The sequence below is a fragment of the Homalodisca vitripennis genome, chromosome 2 (assembly GCF_021130785.1).
Source record: "Homalodisca vitripennis isolate AUS2020 chromosome 2, UT_GWSS_2.1, whole genome shotgun sequence".
NCBI lineage: Eukaryota > Metazoa > Arthropoda > Insecta > Hemiptera > Cicadellidae > Homalodisca > Homalodisca vitripennis.
Genome location: NC_060208.1, coordinates 137,843,848 through 137,867,485, shown reverse-complemented (window position 1 = coordinate 137,867,485; position 23,638 = coordinate 137,843,848). Strand labels below are relative to the sequence as shown.

General features: G+C 30.6%; 2 protein-coding genes across 7 annotated transcripts in view; both read left to right on the top strand.

The window, feature by feature from the left end:
• The window catches only part of LOC124354786 (UPF0235 protein C15orf40 homolog), a 36,652-nt gene extending 18,053 nt beyond the window's left edge, over positions 1-18,599 (top strand). Inside the window, exons 2-5 of one of the 2 annotated variants that reach the window (XM_046805495.1) lie at positions 11,617-11,738; positions 13,059-13,164; positions 15,790-15,917; positions 18,094-18,599. In XM_046805495.1, coding sequence (XP_046661451.1) covers positions 11,628-11,738; positions 13,059-13,164; positions 15,790-15,917; positions 18,094-18,192 — 444 coding nt within the window. In that variant the 5' untranslated portion in view covers positions 11,617-11,627 and the 3' untranslated portion in view covers positions 18,193-18,599. Of the gene's footprint in view, positions 1-11,566; positions 11,739-13,058; positions 13,165-15,789; positions 15,918-18,093 lie in introns of both variants that reach the window. The other variant, XM_046805494.1, reaches the window with a different exon arrangement.
• LOC124354784 (ADP-ribose pyrophosphatase, mitochondrial) lies at positions 60-11,270 on the top strand. 5 transcript variants are annotated; one of them, XM_046805490.1, is made up of 6 exons: positions 60-153; positions 1,223-1,353; positions 2,405-2,504; positions 4,860-5,661; positions 8,504-8,637; positions 10,199-11,270. In XM_046805490.1, exons 5-6 carry the CDS (start codon positions 8,628-8,630, stop codon positions 11,041-11,043), a joined length of 855 nt encoding a protein of 284 aa, XP_046661446.1. In that variant the 5' UTR covers positions 60-153; positions 1,223-1,353; positions 2,405-2,504; positions 4,860-5,661; positions 8,504-8,627; the 3' UTR covers positions 11,044-11,270. The 5 variants fall into 5 exon arrangements, with proteins under 5 accessions (XP_046661446.1, XP_046661447.1, XP_046661445.1 ...); XM_046805491.1 differs by lacking the exon at positions 2,405-2,504; XM_046805489.1 differs by lacking the exons at positions 4,860-5,661; positions 8,504-8,637 and adding an exon at positions 3,310-3,395.
• Positions 18,600-23,638: the final 5,039 nt, after the last annotated feature.

Sequence of the window (23,638 nt, the reverse complement as noted above, 5' to 3'; positions counted from 1 at the left end):
AGCTCTTATCTCGATCGCTAGATTAATGTTCAAGATGTGACTATGTACGTCTTCTGTCAGTTTGCATTCGTATCCGTTTATATTAATGTTGTTAAACTTCATTATTTGGAAGAAAATGATAACTTCTTCACTGGAAATGTGCGTTATGGAATTGTAAGTACTGAATTTTCTTATTGTAATAAAATTATTATAGTGTTTATATCCTTCATTAATATTCATAAGTAGTATATAAATACAATAATGTTTAATCAGCTACTTCATTCTTGCCAGTAAAAAAAAGAAACATATTATTGCAATAATTTATTGATGTATAATAATGTATAAAACATTACTTATGTTAATTTGGTAGTTTCATATGTTTTTATACTAACCATACTTTCATTCAAATTGTTGTTATCAACTGTATTTATTCATAGTTTTTCCCATGTTTATTTATTGTGAATTCTCACACAAATTTTGTGAGATGTTTTCTCCTTTACTGATAAATTTTGTGTAAAAGTTTTGCTAACTATTCCTTAAACATAACCATTTTATTTTTGGTGTCTATGAATTAATTCAATATTATAAAAATTATAAATTACTCAACTATTTAAGACAATATTTGGATGCTACAAAAAATGAATTACAAAGTACAGATTTTGACATTTAATTCCTGTTTACAGTTTTTTTTTATTACTTACAGAGTCACGAGGATGCTGGTGATAAAATTGGCAATCATCCAGTCACTTATGATGATCTTGGCAATATAATAATAAAAATATTAGCTAAACCCAATGCTAGTAAAAATATGATTGGAGGTATGTTCTTGGCTTATTTTATAAAGTTGTGTTTTAATAACTGACACCCAATACTCTTTCAATTCATTCTTTTTATTTTTCGATTATGAAATTATAATGTGAATAGAGTGTACATCATATGGAAATTTATATTCTGCATAAAAGACAAATTAATTAAGTTGTCAATCACAACTTTTGTAAAAGTTTTATAATTGCAGCATTAAAAAAATGTTATTTTTAAGATTTTTATTTAATTGGTATGCCCTGATAAGCTTAGGTTGTTATCACCAAAAACTTTCAAAATATGTTATATTTTTTTGCGATGTACAATTCCATAATTATTTACTAAAGTAGTTGTAATGGATGAAATATGACAACCCTGATGCAAGGGCCATGTTTTAATATTCCCACAGAAACTCTGGAAAAACTGTTTGACATTTTTACAGTATGCACAAAATGTGAACGGCTGGGGCTGAGGATTGCTGCTCCACCAGTTGATGGCAAAGCTAACAAAGAAATGTTAAAATTTCTGGCCTCAACCCTTGGTATCAGGAGGAGTGCTTTGAGTATAACTGAGGTAATGATTTGTGTTCGGTTTATAGTCTTCAAGTTACTTAATAATTATTATGTTTGAGGGTTATTCAAATACAAACCCCATTTTATCTTTTTCGTCACAAGTAAAATGTGTATAGGAGACATAATACACAGCAAGAATGCTTACAACTAATAAAGAAACGTCTGACATAGGGACATTTAAAGATTTGTGTATACTGTAAAAAGGATTTAAAACCAACAACTTATACATTTTACTCTTAAAGCTCTAAAAATTGAGTTCTTTTATTCTCACACGCAATCTATTGTAGAGACTTAAGCTCATTATGATGTGGCTGAATTTACTTTTTCCAGTCTAGTGAAAGGAACATCTAGTAAATTACAGTTATGAGTATTCACTGATATAACATAATCTTATGTTGTTTTAAAATAGTAGTAATTGTTATTAAAACAATACTTCCAATATAGTTTTTGTCGTCCAAATAAACTTGGTGGAGAAGTTTCCCATCACCTATTTGTTTAGTCATTTGACAATTGTTTATTTATAGTTTTTGGACCAATTATTTTTATTTATTAAATCTATTATTTATTGTAAGTGAGAGAAATGTGAAACCACACTGAGAAAATACTGTGTGTACATATTTGTAAAGTAGTATAATGAAAAATAAAATGTGAAGTTATTTAATTTTGTACTTTAACAAGTTTTATTCATTAATAAGTAAAGAAAAAATCATAGTTTATTGGTTTGTGATTTAAGGTTGGATGAGATATTAGGTAGCTTCATGTTAAGACTTCGAGTCTCAGTTACAATCAATGCATATTGAAAACCTGCCCAGACTGGTGCACTTCTCTGTACTGTCCACCTAAACTCTACCCCTTATTCTTCTTGTTAAGTTCCTCACACAGGTCTTTGTCAGTCGGAGAAGAATGGCCATAGTAAGACTAAGCAGAGAAATCATAATTAAGTTTTCCTTACTGTAAAATATTTTCAAATAGTTGAGTTCTTGTCTTGTCCTCTGTTTCACAATTAAATCTTCTATCAAGAGGTCAACTTCAGTGAGAATAATTTGTTGCAGGGTGAAAAATCTAAGAGGAAATCTGTAAAGGTGGAAGCAGGTGTATTAACTCTCAAAGAAGTACTAGTGAAGCTTAAAATTCAACTATAATTTACTAGAGGTTAATAGTACTTTTTGATTTGGTTCTTTTACTGTCAGTGAATTATATATATATATATATATATATATATATATATATATATATATATAATACTGTATATATATAAATGTTATGTAGATTGATTATATTTGTGGTTATAAAGCAGGCTTGTATTTTGAGGGTTGATGGATGAGTTTTGTTCTTCAGTCATGGATGGCTAATTGGCTGAGAGTTTAACAAAGCCTATCCTGTTAGTTTCTGATGAATGAAATCCGATTACTGCTTGTCTGTACTCACAATAAGTGTGAAACAAGTTCAAGTTTGAAATTTATAACATTAACATTCATTGAAGCAGTATAAATGGTAAATTCTGAACATTTTGAGCTTAGCTAAGATATGAAAAACTTAAATTCTCTCTAAAGTAACTTGCCAGAAATAAAAATGTATCTTTACAGTTGCTTTCTGATTTATTTATTGTTTTAAAATCTATCTTTAACACCTCCACTGCTGGTGAGTGAATAGACGATAACTATTCTCTAAGACAGCAACTATTCTAGGGTTTTTGCTGCAGTCAATGTGTTAATACAAATTTAATGTATTCATGTTTTTTAGTAAATTGAATGAAAATAATTAAAATTATCATAAATTCTTGAGTATATCATTTTAGGACTGTATGCTATACAATTATGTACATAATATTCTGTAAGATGCAGTACTAAAAATTTGTTCTTTTATAATCAATATTATATACAACATTTACAAACTTTACCATTCAATAGAAATATGACTACTTTTTGATTTTTTTTACCTAATATTATATTTGCAGGATAATGGTGAGTTAAAAACAGTCAAAGTTGATGCAGGAACTATATTCATAGAAGAATCGTTGACCAAATTGATGGATGCTCAATAGTGAGTATCATGAATGTCATAAAAAACTAATTTAAAAATACTTTTATTTAATGGAACATAAAAATTAGTGCACTAATACTTGTCTTGAAAGGTGATATCATGATGACATTTTTTGTCCAAATACACCCCAACCAAACATTTATTTGGTGCTCTGTTTATCTATTGATACTTCTCCATGACCTTGTTAAACTTTCATCTGTGACTGGCATTAAACACAGCCAAATTTCTTTTCATGACAAGGTCATAACCACATTTTATACAAAATATACTAGTGAGGCTTTAATCTGAAGTTGATGAAACTAAATAAATAAGGAGGACCGCCATTAAAAACTTGCTTTTGGTTAATATATATGTCTAAAAACAGAGTATTGGCTTAATGCACATATGTATGCACCTACAGCGAGGATTGCTATTTATAGTCTTAGAATGTAACCAATCCCTATCAGAAAGTGAGCTAATAGAATAGCATGTACAGCACTAAGTCTAACTTTGATATGTAGTAAAGTTTACAAAATAATATACACTTACTTATAATGTAACAGTATTTTGGTGTATTCTAGGACACATCCTTCAGTTTGGTTTTTAGCAACAATCACTTATGACTCACAAAATACATTTGTAGTCAGACAATACAATTTTAATGCTTTAGTAATTTATTAAAAAATCATAAAAGTTTCAGTTAGTAACTTTCTGTTTTAAAATAGGTTATAGATACCGGTGACCATTGGATTTAACTCTTATAATGTAATTTGGATAACCATATTCTGCATAATCACATCCCAAGTTTACAATAATTTCTTACAGTGCACTAGAGTCAGAAATGCAGAGTTGTGCCTAAGCATCCTGCGATCAAGCAATAAAAATGTGTCAATATTATAAATGAAAAATTAGTGTCCAATCTGTAAAATCAATATGACAGTGAGATGGAGCGTTATCTTTCAGAAATGACTAGAACTTACTATATCTGAATGTAACTGTGGGAATAAATTAAAATCACCATTTATTTTTATTGCTAATAACAAATTAGGCAAAACTTTGCCAAATTTGTCAGGCTAATAAATTTAACTTTAAATGAGTCTCTGATGTCCAATGGTTTCATCTACATCAGCAAACCTGTTAAAAAATCTACAGAACAATTAATACCTTATAATCTTCTCAGTGTTTGTAAAATAATTTTGATTCCCATCTCAACCATTATACATTTTAAACATTGAGGAGTCATTTTTGGATACCCGATCTGTTAAATCATAACTTTTACTACACATTTATGGATGGATAACTTATAAAAACAGTTGTTTTTGTTTTATTTTTTACAATATACATCTTAGCTTTACATTACACTTCAATAATCAATAAACTGTAACATATTTTGTTTTAATTACAAGATAAGCTTGTTGTAATGAGATTTAAATCTCATCTACCAGTTTTAACTGTCAAATAATAGTTATTTTATTTTTGTTTCAGTATGAAAACTTCTTATATTGGGCATCCTGACTACTTCAAAATTAATTATATTGATGACTAATATGGAATTTAAGGAATAAACACGGAAATTGGTAGAGTGACTGCAAATAATCATTGTACTTTTGGATAAAAGCTTTGAATTTTCAGTGCCTACATTCAATAGGCTACAATAATTTGTAACTATGTATGTTATGTATGTGTAAAAACTATGATAATTGTATAATAATGCAGTGCTTATTGCAGACTTTCTTTGTATTATTACAATTGATGAAAGCAAAGGTTTTTTTATTTTTTTGAAACATAAATAAACTGCAATAGACTTTCCCTGTCTGGTAAGTACTGGACTAAGGAATGGTGGTTATGGTGTTTCTTGATCAACAGTTGTACATGAATAACCATATTTTTTCTTAATTAAAAATCTCTGGACTGAATTTCCTGCCACTATATGCATTGGCAAGATATATTTATAGAAAATCTAACATTCATTTAAAATTAGAATGTTGTGGCAAAATTTTCCATCAAGCCCTAACTTATTCCAAATACCCTATTAATCTCTTTGACGTTCCCTTGTCTATATTCTGTGATGATTATGATTCTTTTAACATGTTTATTAAAGGCCTGTGGGAGGTCACATCAACACTTGACATTTCACCTGATTTTTAAATGAAAAATCCAGGTGTAAACTTACTTACCAATGTTCAGCTCAATAATAAGTTTGTTCAGGACATGTCTCAATGCGACTGCATCACCATCAGCTTGTTCATCTGATGGAAATTGTTGATCAACCAGAAAACTTCATCAGGTATATAACACATGACACAGATAAAAAAAAAAAAAAAAAACAGTAGCAGTCGTGGGACTGCCGATAGAAGTGAAAACGGAACTATTAAGTTGAGAGTAATTAACAATACGTTATAGCAGCAGTACATCTGTAATTGTAAATGTGACGCGTTTTTTAATTTTCCAATTTTAAAATCCACGAAAAAATATTATCAAATAACTAGAAATCTATTTTACCACGCTAGTAAGATAAATCTTAGACCGTAATAATACTCATTTCATGATGAAGGGGTTAAATATTAAAAACATAATTAAAATGAATAATGCTAAATTTTAAATACAAATATTTGTACAAATATTAAAAATGTTTAAAAATATATTCGTTGTTTTCATTATTCATTTATAAGTGAGTAAACACCGAGTGAACAACAGTGAGTTGAACACCGTTGTAAATAATACAGTTATTGCTACGGATAAAGTATATAATTGCAATAACAATTAAACCCACAATATTTTTAAAACTAATAAATTAGTTAAATTAACTTGGTTCTTTCGTAAAGGTATTTTTATTGCACAATAAACTAATTTATTGAGTTAATACGGTATCAGTGAACCAATGCGCCAACTACAGTTCCAGCAGAAACGTTCACTCATCACTTCATACGCTACTACAGGCTAAACTAAACTTCCAATAAAAAAATGATAAATTACAAAAAAAAAATATTCATATATTTTCACACAACTTTCTCGCTGACAAATTTTGTCTGACCAAAAAATAAAAAAAAAATCCTCGCTTACTACTGTTTTCTTGTCATTGTAAACGCTATGTAAAATGTAAACAATAATCAAAATTATTTCGAAATTTTTTTAATATTTAAAAATGTAACCAATAGATTGCCAATATTTTAATTTGACGCATCTTACAGAATTGTACGACATTGGCTTCACTTTTAAATCGCGAGAGGAAGCCGTAAAGGTCACTGATTTTCACAGTCTGTTTTCATACTCCGCCGGGACAGTTTTAACACAGCGAGACTGACTTTTTCATGCAGGTTAGTAGTCCACGGCCAAGTCTACGGTTAAAAAACACAGCGAGACTGATTTTTTCATGCAGGTTAGTATCATTAGCATGTCGGTGACGCGAACCGAGGATTTTACCCTCTACCAAAACGCTCAACGCGCCTAAAGAAGTTTTCACTTCAATAAATAAAATAATGACAGGAAACAAGCAATTAATACATAGGTCTGTACACATATATATGATCTTAAAGTGGGCAAGGACAGACCAATCAGTTCCTTACTCCGACTTATCATATGTATAAAAATTGTGATAAACATATTTCAGTATCATGGAAATCATGATAAAACAACATGTAACTGGTGCCTGATGACAAATTCGCAATGTCAACAGTCTATCAGCTCTTATTGGCTTTGTTAACAAAAGCTTTGATTCTTGTGAAATGGAAATAATGCAGCAGATGAGGCATGAGCACAAGGAGTAGAAATCTGTGAGGTGGACAAGTCAGTCAGGTGTGCAAATACCTTAAAATAATTTATTTCCATTAATATTAAAAAAAAAAAAAAAAAAAACAACATTAACAATAGCTTAAAAAAGCTAAAAATTTAACTTGGTCTGTAACATAATAATAATTACATTTATTTAACTATTATTAGCTTATATATTAATATACACAGTGAATGTCCAAAGAATCCTTGTTATACAGAAGAAAGCAATTATTAGAACCCTGGCTGGATTCTTGTTACAAGTCAAGTCTTATTAAGGCAAATAAGTATGCAAAGTAAAAATGCTCTGTCTCAATTAGAGTTATGATTACAAGTTACAAGTTTTTAAGTAAAAAACATACATACAGACAAACAAAAAACCAAGCTCTTTAGAACACGTATTTATAAGAACTTTTTAAAACACCTGAAGTTTAGTGCAATGTCACAAAAACACCCTGTATAATCTATTGCAGCTAAATTACTAATTTGACTCAAATTCTCTCTCCTCTCCCTTTTAAAGTGAAGAATCAAAATTTTTATTTAGGAATCTTACTCAAGTCTCAGATGTTTTTAATCCCACTCACCTTACGTAAAATACCCTGAAACATTTTTTCAGAACTTTTTCAACATAAAAGACTTGCAAAAGTCATTTACAAACTTTTATGATTCAGCCAATAAGTAGTAACTTATTAAGTATATAAACTTTTTAAGGATTTGTGACATATCATAATCTATTTTAAAAATTAAGTTAATCATAGTTTACTTTAGTTTATACACATCTAAAATTGTTTTACTGGATTTGATTAGTCCTCTGTTTACTTCAATCTACATGCAATCATGTAAATGTACTGTAACAATAAAACAATTTTGATTCAAATGACAATGTACTTATGGTATGTATTTATCATTTCTAAAATATGGAATTGATTTGGCTTTAAAATAGTGCACCCAATATATTGTGCCCAATTGTGCATCTGATGAGACAATGAGAATACCTCTTCACCTAGATTGCACTACTTTTTGTAGTCTGGATGTCTCTGATGTCGAAACAATGCTGGGTGTACATTTTGAGCTTTTTCGTTCTTCGTTGCAAACTGTTTTTTGTTTTTGGATCCCTTCAGACAAACATGACATGAGATTTTAGGAGTCTAGTCTGCAACAGTATCAGATTTCAGATGCTGCTCTTAAGAGTAAAGTGAACTGGGCATCAACTTAATTGACAGAATTCATAAATGATTAAGGTTCAAAAGCAATAATTCCTCAAACACAAGACTAATCTGTTGATAAACATTATTGAGTTAAAGAATGGTACACTCGTTCAGCACCACTAATAATATAGTCTAATAATATTGCTGTTGCAGAATGATTATTAGTTCCTTGTTCCTGTAGTTTCTTCCCTCATACCAACTGTGGTTTATAAAATGGAAACCATTTGAGATGAGCTTTAAGTCATAAAGGTCAAGGCAATTGATACAGAACCAGCAAATGACTCATAGTAAGTCACAAGAAACATTCATATACATTTGAATTCCACTCTCACTCCAAAAAGTCTGGAAATCTTGCCCCATACATCAATCAACACCTCACCAGTTCTATCACCTCTACTGAATACAGTCCTGGATTATGAACTCTTCCAGAAAGTTCTATGATCTTCCAGGGTATAGTACAGTACAGTGTCTTGATAAAGTTGGGTAGGGTAGTTGGTAGATTTTTTTGGGGTTAGGGATAAATTCCAGATACAGAGTATAGATAATTTATTGTAGACAACTTGAGATATTCAGCGAGGAAATGGTTTGATTACTGTGTAAAACTAAGTGTAAGGAAAGCTCTTAAGACATTTTATTTCAAAAGGAAGAGAATAGTATTATGAAACATTAAAGATGTTATAATTACAATTTTAAGCATTTAAATAGAGGTCTATTTAAAAAAGTTTTTTTTCAATGTTGATCTCCTTAATCTCAACACTTTGAGCTCTCATGTTCCCATTATTAAGAGCAATATTCAAAAAGTGCCAAGAATAATGTCTTGAAATTGTGTTTCCAATCAAAAATAATAATAAATATAGGGTATTCTATAAGAAAAACAAAATTAACTGCCATATTGGGAAACAGCAGCAGTTTTTAAAATTTTTGAAAAAATACAATTTACCATTGAAAACTTTATTTTAGAAGCCTACTATACCATCAAGATTGTAAAACTCATAATATGAATTGATATACAACTGAAGGACTCCATTTATTGAACATATAATTGAGTTATGAGCCATCATCGATCATCATTGAGCTATTAATCAGTCTTTACCTTATACATCTCTTTCATTTATTTTAGTTCACAGTCTATCCTAAAATACTTATGTCAGTGTCTTTAGCTGCTATAAGACGCATTATATTGTACATTAACTTCTTCATTTTGTGTAAGTTCACCATATATTTAATACTCAGACATGATTCCTTTCACATACAGACCTCGGTAACTACTGGACCAACTCAACTATACATGATCGATGAAAGAATATAGTGTACATTGTGTCTACTACAATGAATTTTGATTTTGAGTGAATTATTCTGTACTTCCTTGCAACTTAGAATATTTTACAACCCACAAGATATTAAAAAAAATCATAACAAACATTGCAACATAATATTTACAATACTTTATTTGTGAATTAGTTTTCTTTAATGGATTACAATATTGAGAAAGAAATGTAAACAATCTCTGAAATAAATTTAAACAATTTATAAATAGTTTATATCAACAATCAACAATGACTCAGAGAAAACTTGGTTTGTTGGATTCATTGATTTTAATGCTTTGTTTAATCAATAAAATCACATGAGTACTATATTAGTCGCATATTTGTTGCTATCTCCCAAGAGATAACATTATATGAACTATATTGATAGTCAGAGTTTGTTGCACTATCAGTGCACTCAGAGATAACCAAACTATATTTCCTCTTTTGTGATGACAGTATCGACCAAAATGTGTCATGATTACGTGTTTCACTGTTGACAAATATTTTATTGTGATATTTACAATGATGTCTGTTTCCACAGTTGCATCAGTGGGTAATTTCCATGACTATGACTCGCCCCGTAAGAGTATCCACTTCCGATGCAGAGCCAAGGTGTACCCATTCCTGGTAGAAAGACTTGAAGTTTCTGATGAGAGAGTGAGATGGGATTACCCGTGGCCCAATTACCGACCTCCTCTGTTCACAGCTTCATCAACACTAGGACAACCGTGGGCAGATCCTGACTTAGAGAGTTTCAAACCCCAGTGGAACTGTCAGGATGGTCTCATCAATCGGAAGAGTTATGTTGGACTGTACACGGTTCAAGAAGGATATCCTTTGAATGTGATTGGAAGAACTGGACTGAGAGGTCGAGGAGTTTTAGGACGATGGGGACCAAATCACGCTGCAGACTCATGTGTTACTAGATGGAAGACAGATGAAAATAAAGCTTTAGTGGTGAATCCCCATTCAAGAAAACCCATCCTGCAACTCATCACGATACAGAAGCGAAGTGGCGAATGGGGTATTCCAGGTGGAATGGTTCATCCTGGTGAATCTGTGGTCACTGCTGGTAAAAGAGAGTTTTTTGAAGAAGTCTTAGCATACGAACCAAATAGTTTGGGTGTGCTTCATGAGTTTTTCAGTGATGGAGTGGAGATATATAAAGGCTACGTGGATGACCCGAGAAACACTGATAACGCTTGGGTGGAAACTATAGCGATCCACTACCACGATAGCGAACAATTGTTTGACTCCATTACACTAATGGCGGGGGATGATGCTTGTAACGTGGCTTGGACAGATGTGGATCGCCACATGGAGCTTTATTCTGGCCATCCAAAATTTTTGCGAGAAATGACCTCGAGACTAAATGCGCATTTTTAAAACTGATAGTCTTTGTATATAGACATGATATTGTTTTTTGTTATTTATAATATTCAGAGAACCTACCTAAAACAATTTTCTTTTACTTAGAAATGAAGAAACTTATTTTTTTAGTTATTAAATTTAAGCATGTTGTAAAGATTATATGTTTGTATACCATATTTTAAAATTAGTGTAATATGCAATAGTTATGATTGCTGTTTTTAATAAAGTTTTTACTGCTGAAATTGCCTTCCTATTTTTACTGACACATCAAAACTATTATGATTGGTTAAACACTTTTATTGAGAAAGTTACCAAAACAAAGGAAAACTATCAATGGTTATATGTAGTTTTACATACAAGACATCAAACATGAATTCCAGTATCTTGCATCATAGTTTTACAAACTGAAAATAATTTGTAGATGCATCATTAATTAAGAATATTAAAGAGTCTGGATGAGTTAGTTATGTTAAGCTGTCAGAAAGCTTATCTATAATAACGTAGAATGGATTGTATTGAGATTTAAAATATGTTTCAGGAAGTGTGGCTGATGAAATTTTTTACTTAGAAGCCATGGTTTATTTCTAGAAAGACAATAAATGATTGGAGTGCGGAGCCTGGTGTTGAGAAATATATATAAGTGTTCTTCAATTCTTGGAAAAATGCCAAAATCTAGCTCACAGAAAGGCAAAGCAGGGAAAAAGGCAGAGGTAAGAATAGTTTGATACAATATTCACATGTTTACAATATTGAGTAAATATCAGAAGTACTGTGGGAGTGGTTATCAGGTTATGTTGTATTATAAACTATGATAAAATAAGTATGTCTTTTGCTCTTTTGCAGTAATTCTAGTGAGTCTACTTTTTTTACTTGAATTTTGTTAACAAATTGAATTTTTTTCTTATTTTAAACTATACTGTATTTATTAATATCCGAGATAGTAGGAAAAATATATTTATGTGAGAATTTTTAGTCAGTATCTTCAAAACATAATTTATCTAGATATTAAAGCTCTAACATAAAGTACCACGATTTGAATATTGAGTTTAGCTCCAGTTCATATTACTTTAAGTGCAGCGTCTGAAATCTGATGAAGTCATAGATTGTCTGACGCACTAAGAGAAAGGTGAACTAGAGCTAAACTTATTATTAGCATTGAGTCTATCCTTCCCACCATACCTACGTTATGTGTAGAAAACAACCATTATATGAGTCATCTTGTTTAAAATCAGACAGATAACTTTTTTGTTATTTTAAAAGAAGGATTTGTTCCAAACCTAGATAGGTATAAATATAAGTTTCAAACTAGATAGATTGTGGTAGTAAGTGTTTTTGCCGCAAGATTATTGATTGAGCAGTAACACTGTAGTAAGTGCTCGTAATTCACATGGAACCATAATTCCGTTATCAGGAAAAAAACTACAATTGGAAAGAAGTCTCAGAAAGCATTGTTTGTTCTCTGAAAAACATGTTATTTTGATTTAAAAAACTGTTATTATGTAACCTATTCCATGTACAAATTAATTTGTAATTGTATATAATTTGTATAATTAGCTGGAATTCCTATAACAGTAAATACTATAAATTACTTGGTAAATATATGTTTACCTTATTAGTTTTAAGTTCCTAGTAATATATATATATATATATATATATATATATATATATATATATATATATAATTTCAATAAACATTGAATCGCAAAAAGTAAAAGGGTTTGAGTCCTGGCGGAGCAAGTACTTTTTGCGATTCAATGTTTATTGAAATTAAATAAGACTATAGCCACTTATACAAATTATATATATATATATATATATATATATATATATTCTTTTTTATAGTAAGTCTATTATGTATATTATACCACTAGGTGGGTTAATTACCACTAAAGTACTATTAGATAAACTTTTGTTTTACATGAAAGAAAGATATCAAACTATATTTAGGTATAACTATTATGTTGTAAATAACTACGTCTATTTAAAATCAGGCTGCACCTGTATATAAACCATTGATTTGTATGTTTCAGCCACCTGCAGTGCCAATTCAAAGTGGGCCTGTGACAGTAGAAAAAAATGGAAATATTGCCATTAAAATATTAGCTAAACCAGGAGCTAAAGCCAACAATATTACAGGTGAATATGTACATATTTGAAATAATACAGAGTAAACAAGTTCCTGGGATAATTATTTAAATTTAACAAGGAGTTTGCTGAAAGAGAAAGTACTCATTCTGTAGTTGGCTGCACTGTTCATGAAAGCTCCAAGCTGGCTTGACAAAAAAGTGTATGTTGCATTGGCTTTTGAAGTGTTCTTTAGAGTACTGTGCCAATATCTTATTGTTTTTTGAGGGTCATAAAAACATAAAACACTACATAACACTACTTAATTTAAAAAAGAACACTCCAATAAGATTTTAAAACCACTTTTATTTAAGTTATGTGGGTCTGATGATGTTTTCTTTGAAAACGAAAGGCCTCACAGAAATAAAATTGAATGATTATTGGAGTATTTGTTTTCAAACTAAGTAATGTCATGACCTATCATAATTTCTTCATGAAAGTGTCATCATATTATGTAGGATTCACCAACAGAAAAGATAAGCCTAATTAACTTATATTTTTATAAAATTGATCCTAAAAGTTAATGTTGCTGAATCAGAATCCAAGAACTGGAAAAAATGGAATCATTCATCACTCTCACTTCTTTACATTAAGGAAACAACATATTCAGAATTATATACTAACCAAAACTATCATGTTAAAAATCAATTCCACAGGCAACAGCACATAGCCTGTTTATAACCTGTATACACAATTTCTCAAACATGATCAGTATTGCTCTATATGGTGGAATAGAAGGTAAATCTTCTTTAAAAGTAATCTTTATATTTATGGGACTTATAAAACGTTGCTTATTACATTTTTTAATTGCACCTTTGTCATATACTTGTTTTAAATTAATTTAAGGTATCAAAAGATGCTTTCTTAAAAAGAGCAAGTATTCCATGTTAGGAAACGCCTCCAACAATATTTAAAAATTTAAATAAATAATAAGCTCTTGTCAGAAAATACATACAGCTTTTAATGGTTATGCTGTTCATCATAGAAAGACATTTCCCTTTCAATATTTCACCTCTTCTTAAATGTACATAATTTTTTACTCTAACTTGTAGGTATAACATTTTGTTCTTTCCCAATTAGCAGTCCCCAATGAAATCACATATTAATATTATAATATAGATGAGATAAAACAAGCTTACATGTGAAAATACTGTATTAAGAACAATTCCTGAATGAGCCATCATAGACTTTTTCTACAACTATAATTGTAAGCCAATCTGATTGGGATGGATCCTATCCTCAGATTTGCTTAAAAACTGCTCTATATCACCCATTAATTTTTAATGATAGTATAGAATAATTTCTTGTATAACAATAAATAGTAACAAGGGAATATTTGCAATTAATTTGTTCTAATATCCCTTCAGGATTAGGGATCATATTAAAATGATGCATCTATAGGATTTTATTTAATCCACATTGTTTTCACTGTGGCCTAATAAAATTAGGAAGCCAAATTTATAGTCCATTCTCAGTGCAGTGTAACCTTATGAATGAACAAAATTATGAAAATTTTAGCCCAGACTGCATTTCAAGAAATTATTTCTTGACTTCTTTGATGTCAGTCCGATTTATTTCAAGAAAACTGATGTTTCTTGTTCAAAGATAGATTTGCTATGTGATGGCTGGTATAGTACTAAATGAATTAGTGTGAAAAGATACACTTCCAAAGTTTTTTTGCATTATATAGAGTTGAATCATATGTGCATTAAATTAAGATTTTTACCCAAAGTCACTTGGTTAATTTTATTAATATTTAGCTGCTATATTAGGCCAACCGTTCTAAACCCCATGTTTTTGTCAAGTTGTAGCTTGTCAGGTGAAGTAACCCGACAGAATCACTGAGCAACTTTCATTAGTTTCCTGTTTGTGTTGGATTGTGACAGAACTCTGTAAAGCTATTTAACTAGAAATAGTTGGACATTATGCAGGATATTATCTTTTGTGATAACATTTTCTTTGAAGTAGCTGAGATTAAAACAATTGGACATTGTTTAATCTCAGGACTACTTTGTCCGACAAGATTGTGCTATAGATATTAATATATCAGATAATGTGTTGTCTGTCAATACAAAAAATAATTGTCTACTTTTTCACTCAAGTTATCACACATTTAATTACTCAACTGTATAGAAATAAACCCAAACATTGCTATATTAAGTTATGTGAATAGATTATGAAACATTTCTCACTGATAAATAGTTTTTCAGGACATTCATTGCAAATTGTCACTGTATGTGATATATTTCTTCACACATCACATCTTTTTATTCTCCAGATACTTTCATGACAGTATGCTGTCTGCAGTCACCGGAGAATAAAGCACAGGAAACTTCAATACTGCTAACCAAGAAAAGAACATTTTCCTACCTAGGGGTCTTGCATAATGGCCCAATGTCAAATGTTTTAGTAACCACTAGTGAATAGTGGTGTCGGGCTAATGTACACAGTACTATAAAAAATAATAATGCTAAATAAACCATCAATTCATAGTTGGTAGTGTTCTTAAAAGAGAGAAATACCTAACAAGTTAAAGAGAACATACCTTTTTTGGCACTGTACTACTAAAATAGAATTTATGGAGTTGGCAGTTAACATTTTAAAACAATAATTAAAATTTTGTTTGCATTTGTTCAGATATAGGATCTGAAAGGGTTGGAGTGCAGATCAATGCACCACCAGTGGAAGGGGAGGCAAACGCAGAGCTTGTAAGGTATCTGGCTTCGGTGTGTGGTCTGCGTAAGAGTGATGTGTCTTTAGATAAGGTAATTCTGAAGCAAATACATGTTTATTTCATATAACTTATTCAGTCAGGTTTATGAAATTGTTTATGAATATATGGGAAAGAGTATAAACTTTCTTATTAAAGGATGGAATCTTATCTACCTCAAGGATTATAGCCAAATATTCTGATATTTGGCTGGTAGTTTGCTGATGAATAGACACTGAAGCAAGATACTAACTGACTGTATAAAGTAAATCAATGATTTAATTTTTACATTTTAACATCTTTAATGGTTTTTACAATCACCAATTAACTACTTTTAGAATTTAAATGTTTACCTTTATTCTTAAAACAGATATGTTTATCCTGATGGGATTGTGGCTGGCTTGTTTTACATTTGTCCTTGTTCTGATTTATTGTTCACCCAGAGAGATTGGTTGTATTTCAATGGCTTTACCAATTCTATGAAGGCTTCAGTTCATCCTAAAAATATATGATAAATGTTGAGCCATTTAAAATAAATCTATATAATAAAAATGAACTGCAAAATGTGTTGCTAAGTGCTAATCTTGAGAATGGCTGAACCAATTTGGCTAATTCTTTTTTTATGTTTGTTGAAGTCCGAAGAGTGTTTTTAGGAAGATAAAGCCCAAAAACATTCTTGGAATACGGGTATAAAACATAATCAAAATTTAATTGAGTCAAAAAAGCTGTTGACACTGTCAGCTGAAGTTTACAAAAGAGACTGAAACATCTGTTTACATTTAAGGTTTATCTTATAAATAAAAATGAATTGCCAAATGTGTTGGTAAACGCTAATATCGAGAACGGCTGGGCCAATTCGGTTAATTCTTTTTGTATAATGTCCATTGAAATTCAAGGAAGGTTTTATGAAGAAAAAGTTAAGAAAAGTTACCTGGAATAATTTGGAATTCAGAAAAAATTGTAGCTTTTACGTTTCATAATTCAAATTAAACTGGCACTAAACAGCTGTTGACAGCTATAGTTCGACATACTTTCTGAAACATCTGTTTACATTTAAATTTTATCATTAATAAGTAAACAGTGCTTGATCGGTAGTGTAATGCAGATAGTAAATAAAACATTAATATATAAATTTTACTCCAAATTGCGCCAGTGACGAATTAAAATCATCTAATGCATTAAATACTGTTATGAAACTAAACTTAATGAACAAAGTTATGAATGTTTTCACATTCATAACTAAATGAAGTATTAGTTTTACTTTGAACTGGTGGGCATCCTTGACATTATGATATTACATTTTAACAATGGCTTATGGAAAAACAGAGAAATGAATACTAACATGCCTCAACAATTCATTCTTTCCCTAGCTACAGTCAAAAAAACAAGTGTGACGCAAAATTTTAATAACGATTATTTTGGAATGTTGCAAAACCTTAATAAGGATTTCCCTCTTATACCAAAAGTACATCTTCCCCCCTAGGTCGTAATAGGATTTTCAGTACGTACTTATGTGTGTATTATCTATATCAGGACAAGGCAAACTTAACTATGTCGACATGATTTTGACCAAAATAGATTTCTGAGAACTAGATAATTGAACGTATATAGTATTTTGATCGAGGCAATATGGCAAGCTAAACTGTGACATAGTAGGTAAGTGAATTTAAACGGTCTTAAGTAGGCATCTCGGTCCTACGTAAGTGTATATATTTTTTCTTCGTTAGAACAAGGCAAACTCTACTATGGTACTGGAAATACTTAGACCTGAAATATATGACAAGGACTGGAAATATACTCTTTTCGACCGAAGTAAGTTTCAGAGACCTGTGTGATCTGAGATTTGTGTTTCTTGATCGGGATGACAAGCCAGATTCAGCTGTGATGTTATGTATATAATTAATTAGAACCAGAAATGCTCCTACACGTACCAAACATGATATAATAATTAAGTTAAACTCTGATACTATTTACCATGAATTTAAATAATATCTAACTGGTGTATGCCTACTTACGTTTTAAAATTTTTATAGGACTCATATCATATTACATCATAATTGCTTTTACGAAGTAATATAAGGACTTCGGTTCTAAAGATTGTGTGCAAACCCGGCCGCGGGTAACGGCTAGTAAAATATTAAATATGTAGTTTTTGTGCAGAATATAGAATATAATAATATATCGTTATTGCACATACTCAATCTTTAAGGCTGTAATTTTTGTTTGTATAGGGCTCAAAATCAAGACAGAAGACAGTCGTTGTTGAGCCAGGAACACTCACAGTCGATGACATCTTGGCTAAGCTGAAATCCAAAATGGAACAAAAATAAACACTCTTTCTCAATGTATTGTAAAAACGTTTTTATACAAAAGTTAAAAATTTTAAAAACTTAAATTTGAAATGCTTCATTTGATCATATTCTGATGATGTCATGTTACCTAGTGAACTTCACAAGATATTATTGTGATTGAATTAATAATAGGTTTTTAAATAGAAAACTTTTTTATATTAAAATAATATCAAACAAACATTAAATTGAAAACGATTTTCACTAAATAATGTGTTATCTATTTACTGACTTATAAGGTTTACTTCAATTGTTTAATATTGTAATTAATTTAGCAATAAAATGTGCATACTATATAGATATATGTAAATATTATCACACCATGTCACAGTAGTACAATGTGTGTAACTGTATGTCGGAAGTGAAAGAGTTAATGATTTATTTCTGGATCCTGCTTCTCTACTATTTCACCCTCAATGTTCTCACACGTTTTTAATTTTACAAACAACCAAACAACACCAATTTTTAGCACCCATTGACAACCATTTGTTTTTTCATAAGAGAAGCATCTTGAAGGTCAGTGCCACAATGATGGCGATAGTGTTAAAATGATCATGTCCCACTCACTGCACTTTTATAATCAGGTAGCAAACTCCTATGACGAACAGTATACTAAAGGTTGTTTTTAGATACGATAAGTGCCTTAATACTGATGGAAATGATATAGAACAATAGTAAATAAATTTACACCTGCAATCAAGTAGAATATTGTAATCTCATTAAAATTGTACTAAAAATGTATAAGGGCGAACGTTAAAACAACAAATATTTATAAAAAACAAATGTGGTATTAATAGTTCAAGTAATTATTTTAATATTATTAAATTTATTATTACAAATTTTTAGTAAGTACTAAAATACTATTTAAATCTGATTATGAATCGGACTGAATGTAAGACAAATTAATTTACTCTTTTTAGATCATTAAAAAATAGTTGAATTTTTCATTAATGTACTTATTTACATGTTAAAGCTAGAATAAAGCACAAAGTTTATATTTCAGTAATATTTTTTCACAGCAAACACAATAATATATTATTACATAAAATTGGTGCTGAAATGTAGGTGTAATTTTGACATGCTTCCCTTAGTAAAATAACTAAATAATTATTAAATACACTTCTCTCACTACTAGCACTGGTGAGAAAATCAACTTATAAAGTACTATAATTGTAAAATAAATAACGATAATATAAATTTTCAGGTAAACAATTCATAAATATCTGTGTATTTTTCTAAGGTGATCTATCTGATTATAAGTGACAAAAACAAATAAATAAAATAAACTTTTGATTTAGTAGTTAATCTAGAGATATCAAATGAAATATAGCAAATAAAAACAATAAAATATTTACATCATAATGTACAACAGATAGGCTAATGTTTATAATTAATTGAGCATTTACAGAATCCTCTCCAACTGAATCCATCGAGATCCATATTTCAAGAGAGAAGCTTACGAGGTTCGGCGATACACTGTGACAACTGGTAGCAGTGTGGACCATTCAATGCTCCCCCAAACACTACTACGTCGCCAGGACTGCGACACGCTACTGCCGGCTGCGTTGTAGTAGTGGTGGCAGTTATAAAGCTGGCTGCTCTACTGCTTAGTCGCTTCTGCACGCAGCGATCGGTCAGCTCGCGTCCACTCGAGTAACCCCCAACATTTAATCTGGTATGCTCTACCCAAGCGCTCGAAGCCGAAAGCAAGGGCCTAAGAGATTACAAATCGTGCCCTTACTATTGGGATTATTTATAGGAAACAGTCAATTTAAAGGTAACATTCCACTGCAGGGCTCTCATAAGCGGGCTTTTCCAAATTTCACTTTGTATTGTATAAACGAGATATTCAAATTTACATTTTATCGTCTTTTTATCGAACATATTCCTTTTTACACAATTAGTTTTCAGAATAATTATGACACTAGAGTCTTGATAGACTTTTCAAGAATAATTATAATTCTTCAAAATTATTAAACATTAGCTTGATGTGTGTCAGATTTGATATAAGGCCCTCGTTGCTGCGCCTTTTTGATATATGTCCCCCGGTTGCAGCGCCAATTGATGAATGTAAATTTGAAGTGATGTCAATTTGATGAGAGTGGCAGATTATAACGCCAATTTGCTGTGTGTCACCTTCACTTTGGTTGCGATAATTTGCTGAAAGTCAGTTCTTTAGAGTTATTGACTCACCATGTAGTTGTACGCCCCTTGTCACCAGTGGCACGTTGTTGTACCATGTTCCTCATCATGGTATCGGTCGCCATCTTGTCCAATGCTAGCTGTATTCCCTCGGTATTACTAAAAAATTATTAGATTTGAACTTGAACGTCTCTGGTGTTATTACCAGAGACAAGTCTGTGTGTATGTCAGGGTTCCAAAATATATTAAGTAATGATTACAAAATTTAACATCACTCCACACTTTTTATAAAAGGGATATTTAAAGAAAATCAAAGCAAGTGACCACGAGATTAATTTATTAAATGTCACACTCTCAACACATATTATAACTTCACTCACCTTGCAGTGCTTTGATAATTTTAAAAGTCTAAACAATATCCCATCCTTGATTAAATTTCAATATACTATACAACAGATCATTACTATCCCAGGAGAACTAACACAACCTCCTTGCTTCGAGTCTGGTGGTAGAAGAGCGAATCTCCGTATAAAACGACGGATACCGACTCAAAACAATACTCTTCCCCTCTCTCGTTCAAATCAGCGTCTTCACGAATAAATTTAATTTAATTCTTTTTTTATAATTGTCCAAATTTATTACGTTTACTATAATTAATCAATTTAAGTATTTCTATTTTCTTTTTATTATTTTTTCAAAGCTTTTTATTTAAATTTTTAGCAACATGTGCTTTATGACGTCATCAATATACAAGTCATTCATACCACAATTGGCTTTTCTGCGTAATTCTATTTAATGTTTTTGTAAAACACGAATTTTGGTTATGTTTACTTCATTTTAATTAATCAAATCTTTTCCCGAATAAAGTTCAATAAATTTCTTCGTTATTAAATAAATCTCAATTCCGACAACATGTGATTCACTGACGTCACAGTCTGCCGATTCATTGACGTCACAGTCTGCCAATTCCCCGCGAATATTCAAATATCGTAATTTGACCTGTTACAAGCTCGGTATTTGGTCAAGCTGTAATCTCCCAAGGCTTGCATGAAATAATTTCGTACTGATTAGTGGCGCAGACTGGATGCCGTTCCAATAATTTGATGAACCAATTTCCCCAATCACGGTTCTCATTCCCGCGTAAATTTGAGTGGTTTAATTGTAAAACTAAAGTATAAAATATCAAATTTTATTTTAATCTATTACTTTTGACTCAATATTAGGCCGAACGGGAAAGTATAAGCAGTCACTGCTGAGTGGGGGAGCCAGACATAAAAGTAGTTATTTATCTACATGGGGTTTCTCTCAATCTACTTCACTTAATTTATTCACTTATAATGAACAATTCTACTGATGATTACAGTTAGTTTGGATAAAAAAATTAAAACTGCATAAAAAATCGTAATATTTAATTGTAATAATCTGTAATTTAAGATCGCCTAAGTCTTTAAATAGATTACATTACATTTCAAAGAGCACAAAGTGGAAATATTCTAAAGACATTTTATTATTTTGATTTAGAATTAATGCAACAAAAGTTAAAATGTAGAAAAATCATGGAATGTTATAAAAACAAGTATAACACAGAACGTTATACAGTATGTTATTACATTGAGTAAAATACAAGGGAAATCAACTAAGAACCTAAAAAGATTGTTTGAATTAAATTGTAACATTATAAAAAAAGCAGTAATGTTAATTTATAACAATACACAGAAATAATTGTTTTATTAAGTTGTTAAAAAATATAGGATATTGTGTATCAGCTAGTCTGGAATGGCCAGTTGGGTGACTCACCTCCCCTCCCTACTACCCCATTAGTGTGTTGAGGGAGTGCTTGGAAAAGCTAACAAAGAACTTAATTGGTCTTATGAGTCCCATGTTGATTGGTGTATTGCTTGTTTATTAATTTTGCTGCCATAGTTTAAACTGTGCTCTGTATTATTTTACTTGCCATGCCTGGATCACAATGCAGTACAAAACTCCTATTACTCGTATCAACAAAGAGAAGAAAGAAAAATTTGAAACAATTGAGGAACACACAAAAATTCAGGTAAGATATTGGCCAACAAATTAAATATTGTATACTAATTGGCGTTCTGTATCTGTAGTCATATCTTCTAATTACCACTTAACAATATTTTGGTTGTAATTTGAAGATGGTGAATATGAGACGCTTCTCAACTCGCACAAAACCTCACAGACACAGGATTGGTAACTGCAGAGGCCATATTCACTCTGTAGCTGGAAATTGATCCACTCTCTGTTATATTTTTTAATACATTTACTACTTTTTACCTACTTTAAAATGCAGTTCAAGCTTAAAAACAAGTATTAAGTATGTCAATGAAATGTGTATGTGTATGACTGAATTAAGTAATGTTATGTTATTGCTGAGTTTTATATAAGCTCGAGTTCCTTATAACTGCATATATATTATTAATATGTGTGGGAATTGGTATTTATTATTTTAATGTATTATACAGGTTAAATCTCCAGCTGCACCAAAAGATGTAACACCAGCAGAGGCTGGATGAAAAAAATTAACAATTTTGTAAGCTGGATGAGTATGGCGAACTGAAATTAAAAGTGACTTGCAGTTATTATTATTACCAAGTATAAGGACAACTTCATGAAACGGGAAAAGAATTCTGGTTGTTTATAGTATGGACACCTCACGGGTTATCAGTGGAAAAAATTATGAGTTCTGGCTAAACAAATGCAAATTCTACTTATAACTTTTTACCACAAATGCATAATGACAATTCAGAACTAGTTGCCTCAAGATACCCTTGACGGCTTCCTTTGAGAGATAGACTTTACATGTTTTGTAATACAGTACAATTTTATGTTACTATAATGCAATAGATGGGAGCAGCTGGTATAATTCATTTAATTCACATATATACTTGTATTATTACCTAGTTGTGGATACCAGTGATTTATCAAAAGACAAACTACACAATTAACGAAGACAGCTAGGTCCCGTATGTGTTATTAGTTTCAATGCGATATTAATAATTTTTGTAACAAATATTGTATTGTTATACTTAAAATGAGTTGTTTCCAAAATTTGAAGGAAGATCTTGGAGACTATTCATTAATTTTACAACTAATCCATTGTACAAACAAGGAAATTTGTGGGTTTACATTATGTAATAAAAAGAATAAGTAAAATTATATTGGCTTGGTTGATAAAATTAACATTTTTAAACTTTTCTATGGTTTTCATAACGATTCTTGCCTTTACCAGTTTTTCAGACTTGCTCCTAATATTTTACAATTT

Coding starts and splice junctions, on each gene's coding strand:
- LOC124354784 (XM_046805488.1), top strand. CDS start 9,495: ATGTCAGTGTCTTTAGCTGCTATAAGACGCATTATATTGTACATTAAC. Junction 9,556..10,198: donor CATTAACTTCTTCATTTTGT/GTAAGTTCACCA, acceptor CTGTTTCCACAG/TTGCATCAGTGGGTAATTTC.